The 13,538-nt window shown below is 35.9% G+C and overlaps 1 protein-coding gene across 1 annotated transcript in view; it reads left to right on the top strand.

Moving 5' to 3' along the window:
• Positions 1-13,079, top strand: part of Pgm2l1 (phosphoglucomutase 2-like 1) — a 37,189-nt gene extending 24,110 nt beyond the window's left edge. The window contains exons 6-14 of the mRNA XM_013014023.1: positions 1,032-1,225; positions 3,850-4,039; positions 4,369-4,466; positions 5,908-6,088; positions 7,871-7,964; positions 8,682-8,811; positions 9,065-9,254; positions 11,571-11,704; positions 12,603-13,079. Coding sequence (XP_012869477.1) covers positions 1,032-1,225; positions 3,850-4,039; positions 4,369-4,466; positions 5,908-6,088; positions 7,871-7,964; positions 8,682-8,811; positions 9,065-9,254; positions 11,571-11,704; positions 12,603-12,705 — 1,314 coding nt within the window. The 3' untranslated portion in view covers positions 12,706-13,079. The remainder of the gene's footprint in view (positions 1-1,031; positions 1,226-3,849; positions 4,040-4,368; positions 4,467-5,907; positions 6,089-7,870; positions 7,965-8,681; positions 8,812-9,064; positions 9,255-11,570; positions 11,705-12,602) is intronic.
• The last annotated feature ends 459 nt before the right edge of the window (positions 13,080-13,538 follow it).

The following is a 13,538-nucleotide window of genomic DNA, read 5'->3' as shown; positions in this document are numbered from 1 at the left end:
TGTGTGTGTGTGTGTGTGTGTGTGTGTGTGTGTGATTCCAGACATACTGAGCTCTATTTTAACAGGGAAAATTTTTTTAATACTAATCTAAGATTTGGGGCCTGTCCAGCTAAGTGCGTAGTGTGACCATCCACAGAAAAAGAACAGGAAAGAAGTTTGGAGTATATTAAGTTTGAGATACTTGTGGCTCAACCAGATAGCAATGTCATGATGAGTTAGATATGAGATCTGTAACTGAAGGAAGAAGTCTAGGCTGAAGTTACAGATTTTGGGGTAGCCACACATATTACAGCATATAAAAGTATTTGGAAGCCAAGAAATAGGATAGGGTAGAAAGAAAAGAAGTCAAAAATAGATCCCTGGGAATATTAACTTTAACAAAAAAGGGGGAAAAAAGGGATCTGGAGATGAAATACTGGAATATTTTGGTGTTGTAAAAACCAATGAGTAATAAATACGTTAATTGGCTTTTTTGTATATACTTTGTTTAATTTTAAATAAATTATAATAATGGAAATGATTTCATTTTGTAATGTTTAGTATAATACTGCAAAGTTTTATAGGATATTTCATAACTTCTTACATTATACCTTTAACATGTAGGTATAAATCCAATAAATCCACTATTGGTATATGTCTATTCTAATATGATCAAATTATACCTGCTTATATTTACTTGTATTATTAGTAGAGTAAATTCTAAAAAAAGAAATAATACATAATTTTTAGTGATTTCCTGTGTAATCATTACCATCAGTATCTTTTGGTGTATTACTAAATTAGTCCATGTTGATTTTTTTAATTATTAAGAAATTGTTCCATGGGGTTATAATTCTTTAAGTCAGAAAATGCTTCTTGGACAGTGCCACCCATTTCCCCCTTCCTATACCTTCCCACAAGTTGCATAGTTTATTTTTTACATAGTATATATTAAATATGGTTTTTTACTTGATTAATATTATACTCTTCTTTATAAAGCAAAGATGCCAAGCATTTTAAATAATTAAAGCTATATTTACCTAATCATCTAGGTTTACTGGGAAAATGGTGCTCAAATAACATCACCTCATGATAAAGAAATTTTGAAATGTATAGAAGAATGTGTGGAACCCTGGAATGGTTCATGGAATGATAATTTAGTGGACACCAGCCCATTGAAGAAGGACCCACTGCAGGACATTTGCAGGAGATATATGGAAGATCTGAAAAAGATCTGTTTTCACAGGTATACAAGTGAGAATGCAGGGCAGGATTACCTTAGGATAAGAATAACAAGTGAGGGAAGAATAAGTGAGAGAAATGTGTTATCTGTTCATCATATTAAAATTATAGTTAGGGACTGGGAGGTTGGCTCAGTGGTAGAGTGCTTGCCTTGCATGCATGAGGCCCTGGGTTTGATTCCTCAGTACCACATAAGCAGAAAAAAAGCCTGAAGTGGCACTGTGATTCAAGTGATAGGGTGCTAGCCTTGAGCTGAAGAGCTGAAGGATAGCTCCCAGGCCCAGAGGCCAGCCCCCACAACCGACAAATAAAATAAAATAAAATTATGGCTAAATAACAATACTCACAATAACCCAAAGTAGAAGTAAACCAAATTATGGATAAATAATTATGGCCAAATAAAATGCAGTAGCCATACAATTACATATAACTGAGCAGTAAACAGAAATGGAGTGCTTATAGATACTATAATAAAATAAAACCTTAAAACAAGTAAAAGAGACCAGTACAACCAAGCACTTGTGATTCATGCCTATAAACCTGTAATATCAGGAGATTGAGGATCTGAGGATTGTGGTTCAAAGCCAGCCTAGGCAGGAAAGGCTGTGAAACTTTTTTCTCGAATTAAGCACTCAAAAAAGCCAGGAGTGGAACTGTGGTTCAGGTGATAAAGCACTAGCCTTGAGCAAAAAAAGCTCAGGGACAACACCTGGGCCCTAAGTTCAAGCCCCAGGACTAGCACCCAAAAAAAAAAAAAAGCTAGTTACAAAGAGCCACATATTCCATTTCTGTGATACGTCCAGAATAGACAAATCTGAGGAGCTAGAAATGGGGCTAAAAATAGATCAGCAGTTGCTAATAACTGGGAAAAAGCTACCACTGACCAGAGATTGAATAGCTGATCATCAAGTAGTTGATGCTAATTTTTTTTGTGCTAGTACTGGAACTTGAATTTTGAAAATAGGATATTAGACAATATTAAGAACTTGTTTTATTTGATGTGGTTAATGGTATGATTATGTTTTTAAATACTAATTTTTTATTTTTTGCCAGTCCTGGGGTTTGAAGTCAGGCCCTGGGCACTGTCCCTGAGTGTCTTTTGCTCAAGGCTAGTACTCTACTACTTGAGCCACAGCTCCACTTCCAGTTTTTTCTGTTGATATAGTACTGAAGAATGGAACCCAGGGCTTCATTCATGCTAGGCAAGCATTCTACTACTAAGCCACATTCCTACCCCCATTAAATACTAGTTCATTCTTATGTAAAATAACATGGTATCTTAAATAAATGAAACTAACCACAATGTTAAGAATGTTGAAGTAGGTATTAAATATATGGTTGCTGGGTATTCTTGTGATTATTTAAACTATTTTGAAAATTATCCTAACAAATTTTTTATCTATTTTATAATAAGATTTATTATTTTATTATTTGTGCTGGTCCTAGGCTTGAACAGGGCCTGGGCGTGTCCCTGAGAGTTTTCCACTCAAGGCTAGTGCTCTACTACTTGATCCCCAGCTCCACTTCTGGCTTTTTTGAATGCTTAATTGGAGACAAAAGTTTCACAGACTTTCCTCCTGGGTTGGCTTTGAACCATGATCCTCAGATCTCAACTACCTGAGTAGCTGTGATTATAGTTGTGAGCCACCAGCACCCAGATTTTACTTATTTTAATAAATTTTGTTATTATTGGGAGCAGTTAGTAAATAGTAAGTAAGGGTAGAGAAAGCTTTGCTGTGGAAGAGACCAAAGAAATTGGACTAGATGCTAAAGGAAATGTAGAGGGTAGGAGAGAGAGAAAGAGAGGGGGAGAGTGACTGAAGTACTAATGTTCTTGGGAGGGTGTGGGGACCAGAGGAGAAGAGGAAGATAGTTGCTCATTGTTGTCAGATGGACGAGGAAAGAGATATTGATAGATGGTAATTGGTTGTGGATTTGGTGTGAGAAAACTGAGAACTTCCCATCATTGGGTTTCTGTGTCTCAATGATGCATTACATGAAGAGAGAAGAAAGGAATAAGAAGAGGAGATATTATATCATTTTGGCAAGCAAAATAGGAAACTTTTGGGGTAACAATTTAGGATTTCCTGATAGAGTTGAGTGTCTGAGATGAAACTATTCAATCTTCTTTGTGAAGTTTACTGATGCAATAATTAGCTATTTACTGCAAGTCTGGAGAAGTACACATTGAGATATTAGAGAGTCAAGGTAACCAAAATGACAAAAAATGATTAAAGTTAGGTTCAGTGGGATCTGAGCTGTACATGAAAGAAGACAGAAAGAGTCTTCTAGAGAATGAGAAAGACTGGTTGTAGTGGTTTTGGTAAGAGATACAATGGAGGCTTACTTAGGATAATGCCACTGCATATGGCAGGGAGAAACCCAAGTCAGAAAGTTGAACCACTAAAGGAGAATGCATTTGATTTAAGGTCTTTTGAATAGGACTAGGATGTTAGCCCAGTACCAGGATAGTTGCTTACCATGTATGGAACCCTACCACACACACAAATCTATCTTAGACCTCTGCTATAAGCTATAATTACTTTTTCTCAGAACTTAAGTGTTTTTAACTATGTCACAGGAAAAGCAAGTTTTATGATATTGACTCAATGGTAATTTTTTTTACAGGGAATTAAATTCAAAGACCACCTTAAAATTTGTGCATACATCCTTTCATGGAGTCGGACATGATTATGTGCAACTGGCTTTTCAAGTATTTGGTTTTAAGCCTCCAATTCCAGTACCAGAACAAAAAGATCCTGATCCAGACTTTTCTACTGTTAAATGCCCAAATCCTGAAGAAGGAGAATCTGTGCTGGTATTTTTAAAAATATTTAACTTATTTCATTTGTTAGCCAAAAATATAGATGAAGCTTACCAACAATTCAAAGATTACTTACTTACATCCTTTATATACTATATGCAAACTACTGTAGTTTGTATCTTTTGAATTGTATTTGAGCCATAGGTTATGTTTTGTTTGAAATCTTTATGGTGGGTGTCCCTAGTTCTAGGCACCTTATTCTAAATTTAGCCAAATCATCTGCCTTTTAAAATTTATATCATTAACATAGTGCCTATCTGAGGAATATTAATCTTAAGTTTAGGCTCTTCAGTATAATCTAACTTCTGGGTTCACTGTTTCAGGAACTTTCTCTGAGACTGGCAGAGAAAGAAAATGCCCAGATAGTGCTTGCCACAGATCCTGATGCTGACCGACTGGCAGTGGCAGAACTTCAGGAGAAGTAAGTAGCTTGAGTATAAAACTTGAGCTTGTAAATTTTTTATTTTAAGTCTTATAGATTCATTGGAAATAGTGAAAATATTTTTTTAAAAAAGGTATAAATGTTAGCCAGGCACCGGTGGCTCACGCCTGTAATCCTAGCTACTCAGGGGGCTGAGATCTGAGGATCACAGTTCAAAGCCAGCCTGGGAAGGAAAGTCCGTGTGACTCTTGTAAGATATATTAAATAGGTTGTTCAGACCTTACAACTCTTATCTCCAGTAAAAACTACTAGAAAACTGGAAGTGGCACTGTGGCTCAAGCGGTAGAGTGCAGGACAGCACCCAAGCCCAGAGTTCAAGCCCCATGACCGACAAAAAAAAAGACATAAATGTTTTGTATGCAAAAGTTGATATTTTCACATTTTCTTCTTATCTTTTTTCTCCTTTTTGCCATATTGGGCTTGGACTCAGAGCCTCAGCTCTGAGCAAATTCAGCTCTACTGATAAGCCACACCTCCATCCTTTTAATGTACTGATTATTTTTGAGAGAGGGCTGGTTTCTATGTGGGTGTGCCTGGACCACAATACACTTATTTTAGGCTTCCCTGTCAGAGGGACATGCCACTGCTCCCACCTGAGGGAGTTTATGAGAGGGGTCTCATAAATGTTTCTTCCTAGGATGGCCTCAAACGACAATCCTCCCAGTTGCAGCCTCTTAAGTAATCAGAATTATAGACATGAGCCACTAGCTTCTAACTCTTTCCTCTTTTTTCCTATCCAAATAAAGATGTATTTGTTTTTATAAAATTGTAAAGACATACTTTTATATCACTGTTACTTCAAATATATTGTGAACATTTTCTCTGTCCTTATGCATTGTTTGAAAATATTAATTTTAAAAACAGTGCACATTACAAAAAGCATTATAAGTTTAATCAATTCTTAATCTTATTTCTTTTTGTGCTGGTCCTGGGCCTTGAACTCAGGGCCTTGCACTGTCCCAGAGTTCTTTTTGTTCAAGGCTAGCACTCTACACTTGAGCTATAGCACCACTTCCAGCTTTTTTTGTGATTAATTGGAGATAATAGTATCACCGATTTTCCTGTCCAGACTGCCTTTGAACCACTATCCTTACAACTCAGCGTCCAGAGTAGCTAGGATTAAAGCCAGCAGCACCTGACTTCATTTTTTAATCTTATCCCCTTGGTTGCTATGTATTTTTATCATTATGAGGTGACAGTATCTTCACATAGACTTAAACATTTATCATAATTTTTTTATGAAATAGCATCAAAGTAACAATGTAATAATTTTCCAAAAGATGTTGCAACCATTTCTCCTATAAAGGTCATGCTGGTCATTTATAAAGTCAGTGGCATTAAATATTTTCCCATATGAAGGATGGTGGTTTTAATAAGAAGCTAGAAAGGTCTTGGTTTTGAATTTTCATTCTCTCTACAGTGGTCATTGGAAAATTTTCACTGGGAATGAGTTGGCTGCTTTGTTTGGGTGGTGGATGTTTGACTGCTGGAAGAAGAATAGATCAACAAATGCTGATGTGAAGAACATTTATATGTTAGCCACCACTGTCTCTTCTAAAATTTTGAAGGCAATTGCCCTTAAGGAAGGATTTCATTTCGAAGTAAGAATGGATCATATGTATGTGCTATCTTACTAAACCTATTTCTGTAAGGACATCTTTCTACCATAACTTTCATTGATTTATTTATAATTTGTCATTTTTCTAATTCTGTTTATATTATTTAGTATTTTTGATAATTTAAACACCCTGAGACAAGTTCATCGAATATGTAACTTTTGACTAAGACAAAAAACATTCTTCAAAAATTATATTAACACTTAGTCTGTACAGTAATACCTTATTTTCAGGTTGGGAAAATCTGTTTCCTGGGACCTCATCAGTAGCATATAGAGTTCACTCTGAAAACTTACAGGTATCATTGTCCCTTTGTAGTGTCCCTTTGTAGTACATGTGTTATGAACACTTAAATAGATTTCTAAGTGACAAATTAAGATACAGTGATTCTACATCCAAAAAAAACAAAAAGTAAGTAGTGACTTTCTCTCAGCCCCAATCATAGTCTTTGTGAAACCTCAGGCAGTTAGTGACCATTTTTTTGCAGCTACTTAAGTTGTGTTTCCTCTGCTATCTTAAAACATTTGTAAAAAATGTCACCTCTAGCTGGGCACTTGTGGCTTATGCATATAATGCTACCTACTCAGGATGCTGAGATCTGAGGATCAAGGTTTGAAGCTAGCCCAAGTAGTAAAGTTTGTAAGACACCAAGACCCTGAGTCCAGGCCCCAGGACCAGCATTCAAAATAAAAAAGTGTTACCTCTGGGCATTTTTCTAGAGCCATAATCAAGCTGCAGATCATAATACTGATTACATGAGCAAAAGTACATTGTACTTGTCTTTATGAAATAGAATTTTCAATATTAGACTCTCAGAAACACAAATCGCAAACTGAAAGCTATTAAAATTTTTTCAAGCCTAAGATTCTGAGTTATAATAATGTCTTTCTTGTTTATAGCAAAAAAAATATCATAAGCACAAAACTGAAGAAGAACATGATTCTAAAGACCAATATAACAAAATTTTTTTTATTGGGAGTACAATTGACTTTAATTTTTCCTGTTTGATGAGATGGTAAAAAAGTGAATCAAGAAAGTTAGATGTGTTAGTAAACTCTAGAATTAGTGTGTATCTTGAATTAGTGTTCTTTCTGTGAACTCTAGAATAAGACATGCCTTTGAAAGTAAGCGGTAGCTCATCAGAGGAAAAACCCTCAAATTTAATTATTAAAGAAGAACCCAATAACTGTCTTGGTGGCTTTATTTAGCCCATGATGTTAAGAAAAGGTACACTGGGTCCTATGTAGTGATAATGTTCCATCACTAAAAGCTTAATGGCTTTTGATGATTTTGGAGACTAAAACACAGCCTTCACAGGCACCATCTTAATGCTTAAAATGAAGCATAAAGGACAGTTTCAGAGAATCAGTGTAACTGAACCATCTTGGTCAAATTTACCTGAGCACTGAGGCTGTTGTGGTAACAGTGTTTATGAGCATTAGAAAAGATAATAGTGTAAATTACCTATTAGAGTATTTAGTAAAATAGTAGATAATTCTAACATATATATTTATGTTATTTTGTAATTATATTCATTATCATTAATAAACCTTGGGTTGTATTTAATGTAAATCATTTATTGCTGTGCTGTATAAATGGTAGTCAGCAGGAGGGGCAATATGTGTAGTTATGGTACTTTCTGACTGGATATCTACCACTGTATTTGTGAACTAAGGAGCATAACAGAAGATGACAAATATATGTTATGTGCATTTAGTGATGAGAGAAAAGCCATTTATTAATAGAGTAGCTTCCTCTGCATTTCAGGACACTTTACCGGGCTTTAAATGGATTGGAAGTAGGATAAAAAACCTCCTGGAAAATGGGAAAGAAGTCCTTTTTGCATTTGAAGAGTCTATTGGTATGTAGTAAATATTAACGTCTTTTCTGTTGATTGAGAGCATTTTAAAAAACACAATTCTCTAGAGAGGAACGTTTGCATTTGGTTTTAAATTTTGAGTTGTAAAAACTTCAGAGAGGGCTGGAAATGTGGCTTGGTGGTAGAGTGGTGCCTAGCATGCATGAAGCCCCGAGTTCAAGTCCTTAGTACTACATAAGCAGAAAAAGCTGAAAGTGGCACTGTGGCTCAAGTAGTAGAGTGCTATCCTTGACCAAAAAAAGTTCAGGGACAGTGCATAAACCCTGAGTTCAAGCCCCAAGACTGGCAAAAACAAACAAAAACCTTCAAAGAATGCGAAAATATTTAGATGCATTTTTCCATAAGAAAACAGAACATACAGGTCTCCTGAGTACATTCAGTATTGAAGGGTTCCCTCTATTACTAAGCTTTTGTGGTATGGTGTGGTATGATACATGGTTTTGTTTTGTGACAAGGTCTTGCTGTATAGTCCAGGTAGACCTGGAACCAGGTGCTGAGGATCGTGGTTCAAAGCTAGCCCAGGCATCAAAGTCTGTGAGACTTTTATCTCCAATTAATCACCAATTATGTGCATTCTCATACCTAGCTTATTGCTAAGCTCTTAACTTTACTTGTGCTTCTGGAAAAAGAAAAAAATAAACTTACTGAAATTGTAGGCTTAAATTTTCTCCTTTTCTAAAGATGTTCTTTAATTCGTAGGTTTCCTGTGTGGAACCTCAGTTTTGGATAAAGATGGGGTAAGTGCAGCTGTTGTTGTTGCTGAGATGGCATCTTATCTGGAAACTAGGAATGTAACCTTGAAGGAGCAACTGAGAAAAATTTATGAAATGTAAGTTTTATTATGATTTTTTACATGTGGGATCTTTCTTCCTTTTTCTTTACTTAAAATTTTTTATTTTTTTGTTCCTACATTTAGTTTTCTAAATTTGTTTAGGAAGAGTAGTTCTTGTTTATTTAAGTATTAAAATTATCTGAAATAGGGTCTGCGCTTTCTATGTAGTATTATAATAGGCTTACCTTTAATATGCTCATATCTAACAGTTACCTGAAATCTGATTTCAGTACTTTAAATCTTTGTACAGATATGGTTATCACCTGTCAAAAACTTCCTATTTCTTGTGTTATGATCCGCCTACTATCAAAAGTATATTTGAAAGGCTTCGCAATTTTGAGTCTCCAAAAGAATATCCAAAATTTTGTGGAACATTTGCAATATTGCATGTACGGGATATTACTACTGGATATGACAGCAGCCAGCCAAACAAGAAATCAGTAAGTATTTCTTATTTCAACAAGAAAGGAATTTTTTTTTTTTTTTTTTGCCAGTCCTGGAGCTTGAACTCAGGGCCTGGTCTCTGTCCCTGGGCTTCTTTTGCACAAAGCTAGCACTCTTCTACTTGAGCCATAGCTCCACTTCTGGCTTTTTTGGTAGTTTATTGGAGATAAGAGTCTCATGGACTTTACTGCCTGAGTGGGCTTTGAACTATGATCCTCAGATTTTAGCCTGCTGAGTAGCTAGGATTATAGGTATGAGCCACCAGCTTTTGGGTTGGAAGCTTCTTTTGACAAGTTATCTAGTTATTTATTTTGCAGTACTGGAGATTGAACCCCAGGGCTTTGTGCTTCTTAGCTAACATTCTTCCACTTGAGCTATGTTCCTAGCCCTTTTGTTTTTATTTTGTTTTTGAGACAGTACTTTCTGGTTGCTGGTCTGTGAGTAAAGAAGAAAAGGAAAGCAGGATACTGGTGGCTTATGCCTGTAATCCTACCTACCTGGGAGGCTGATTTTGGGAATATTATGTTTTGAGGCCAGCCTAGGCAAAAAAGGTCATGAAATATCTCAGTGAAGAGCTAGATGTGGTGGTACATGCTTGTTTCCTAGTGGATTATCTATTTCAAAATAATCAGCCAACCATGAAATCCTTCTGTGTATAACAATTATAAACTAATAAAAAATGCTTTAGAAAAAAACTCAACAGTAAGTTCATCTGTCTGGCAAGTATGAGGCCCTAAGTTCAAGCCCTAGTATTACCTAAAAAGAAAGAGAGAGAGAGGAAAAAGAAGACCTTTTTCAGACGACTAGTGTATCGTAATGGATTTATGGAGAAAGAATTCTCAGGGACAAGACTGTGGCTAGAACATCTGAGGGAAAGTACTATTGTAATTCCTCTATCCTCAAACAGACCCACAGTCTTCTCAAGATACCTCAGCAGGTAGACTAGGAAAAGTACTGATGTTTGTCTATTTATTCCATGCCAGTAAATCTTTATTTGTTTTTTAATTTTTTATTTAAAAATATAGGGTTTTAATCCGCAATAGGAAATATACTCATAACTTTACTCATGTACCTGTTACCCCTCTGTTCAGTATATTTACAATAGAAATATATATTAATAAAAATTGAAAAATATAGGTTTTTTCCCCCGTACACAGTATTATCTTGCATATCTATTAGGATATATGCACTCCTCTTTGGAGAATTACTTATAAACTGTTTGTGAATGTGCTTTGCAAATCTGGAGATACTTTAGACTGTCAAGCTTGCTTATTTATTTCCTTATTTATTTAATTATATTAGAGATTGAACCTAGGGTATCATGCTTGGTAAGCAGGCATTATTCTACTACTTAAATCACACACCCAGCCCTTTTGTTTTTGTTTTTTAGTTAGAATCTCACTTAACTTTGCTTGACCTACCCTCAAACTTGAAATCCTCCTGCCTGTGCAAGTTACTGTCCAGTTTAAACCTCTTTCATATTTTATAATTCTTTTTAATTTTAAGTTTTTTGTTTTGTTTTGTTTTTTTGTCGTGGGGCTTGAACTTGGGCCTAGGTACTGACTTGAGCTCTTCAGCTCAAGGCTAGCACTCTACCATTTTGAGCCATAGCGTCACTTCCGGTTTTCTGGTGGTTAATTGGAGATAAAAATCTTAGACGTTAGCCACTAGCACCCAGCTTGAAATATTTTTTTGATGGTACTTGTGTTTGAACTCAGGGCCTAGCTCTTATTCAGCAGATGCTCTGCTACTTAACTCACACCTCTTTGCTTGAGGTTATTTTTTAGATAAAGCCTCACATTTTTTCCCTGGAGCTAGCCTTGAATTGTAATCCTTCTAGGGGCTGAGTGTAAGTCACTATGTTGATCTCTTAAGAAAAAAGTTTCTAAAAGTGGGACATGGTGGCACATGCCTGTAATCCCAGCATTCAGGAGGCCAAGTTAGGAGGATCACAAATTTGAGGGCAACCTGGATTATATAGAAAGACCCTGAATCAAAAATTTTTGAAAAAAATTCTAATTGTCAAGATATACAGCATACAATTGGCCATCTTAGCCATTTTCCCTCTCCAGTTCTGTAGTGTTTCTATTCCTATGTACCAGATCTCTAGAACTTTCTCACCTCACTAAATTGACACTCTGTACAAACAACTGTTTCCCATCCCATGTCAGTCCCTGGCAACCACCATTCATTCTCCCTTTTTCTACTAATTATACTCCTTTAGATGCTTCATGTAAGAGAAATGTATTTCATAATTCTTGAAAATGAAAATGATACAAGGTGTAATTAAACTGTTCTTGCATTTTGCATAGATACTGCCAGTGAGTAAAAACAGCCAAATGATTACATTTACTTTTCAAAATGGCTGTGTTGCCACTCTTCGGACAAGTGGGACAGAACCAAAGATAAAGTATTATGCAGAGATGTGTGCATCACCTGACCAGAGGTGAGAATTAATTTTTTAGATGTATTTGTAAAAGCTTTATTTAGATATGATTTATATACAATATAAGCCACTTATTTAGCATTCAGTGGTTTGTAATATATTCATAGCTATGCAAACATCACAAGCGCCCAGGCCCAGAGTTCAGGCCCCACAACCGACTAAAAGAAAAAAAAAATGAAGGAGAATTTTAAGGTATGAATAAATGATTTGTTGTGTGGTTTGTAAAATGACTGTGGGGGCAGTTTAAAGGAGACCATCCTAGGGATTTTTTGAGCAATAGCAGCCCAGTGATGATTTTGAAGGGTATAAATAAGTGTATAGTTAATTTTTTTTTGGGGGGGGGTCCGGTTGTGGGGCCTGAACTCTGGGCCTGGGCACTGTCCTTCAGCTCTTCAGCTCAAGGCTAAGGCTCTACCACTCGAGCCACAGCGCCACTTCCGGCTTTTTTCTTTTTGCTTATGTGGTGCTGAGGAGTTGAACCCAGGGCCTCATGCATGCAAGGCAAGCGCTCTACCACTGAGCCACCTTCCCAGCCCCTATGGTTAATTTTTTAAACTAAGTGCCCTTCAGATTATTTCTGAAATCCATTTTATTGTAATCCCAGTATTGTTTTTCAAAGTTGTGAAGTTGCCTACTTAGTAGATTTCTTTAGATACATTTTCGATATCATCCTGTATCACATGTAAATGAATATCTGTTAACACTGTTCAATTTCAGTTTATGACTATTATTTTCTTTATGCATGATTTTTTAGATAATCTTACTTTGTTTTAACTGAGTGAATTTCTCTTTTGGTTACCAATTAATTAATAACCCCACTAGGTGTATAAAAATAATGTTTAAAATGTGAAGACTATGAAGATAAAAAGAATTTCATAACTCTTAAATCTCTTTCCAGTGACACGGCCTTACTGGAAGAGGAGTTGAAGAAACTCATTGAAGCTCTGGTAGAAAATTTTCTGGAGCCCAATAAGAATGGCCTGATCTGGCGCTCTGTGTAGGCGCTGCAGCTTGTCTTGACTTTGCACTGGTGTGTGGAAAGAACCTCCAGGCACTCCATGCATTCAACCTGTGTTAGCATTCTTGCACTGTCTCATCTGGCCAAGTATCCTGTTTCTTTCCTATTTTTTTTTGTTTATTTTGTTCAGGTGGCTAAACAAACTGTATAGAATTGAAATGAAAATGTCTGGAAGGGTATGATTCAACTCTTTTCATGAAGTCCATTACATTAAAAGTGTTACAGTGAGACATTGTTCTTCCTTTAACAAAGACAATACAAAAGTGAGTTTTCATATTGAAATGTAATTAGGCTTTGTTCTGTATCTTGTAATTGTGAATAGCATGGTTAAAAAAGGTAAATAAATGTTATATAATCATAGAGTTAGTTAAGGAAATTAATTCATGAAAGTTGAAAGAACAAAATGTTCCTACATCATTGCAGAAAAATTTCATTGTTATTTCATAAATATTAATTTATGTATTAGAAACCAGGCATAGTAAGTGGTGCATGCCCGTAATCCCAGCACTTGGGAAGTTTAAGTTGCACCCAGGCAAGTTCAGAATCAGCCTGGACTACATAGCAAGATTCTATCTTAAACAAACAAAAACAGTATTTAGCATTTCTAGTTTAAGATAGATGTTACAATATGTGGTTTTGCACCTCTGTTTCAGGTGCTTTTGGTGCAGTGTATACTTACTGGATGTATTGAAGACTCCATTGTTTACTGAACATAAAACAATAGTGGCAACACCCTAGTGGGCTTTGTTTTTGTCAAGTTTTTCTGTGCCTTCTCAGGGTCTGGTTTGAAGTGAAACAGTGTTTTTGCATTGAATA

Source organism: Dipodomys ordii, unplaced genomic scaffold, assembly GCF_000151885.1.
Source record: "Dipodomys ordii isolate 6190 unplaced genomic scaffold, Dord_2.0 Scaffold22, whole genome shotgun sequence".
NCBI classification, from domain to species: Eukaryota; Metazoa; Chordata; class Mammalia; order Rodentia; family Heteromyidae; genus Dipodomys; species Dipodomys ordii.
Note: the sequence above shows the minus strand (reverse complement) of the source record. Positions and strands in the feature narration are given on the sequence as shown.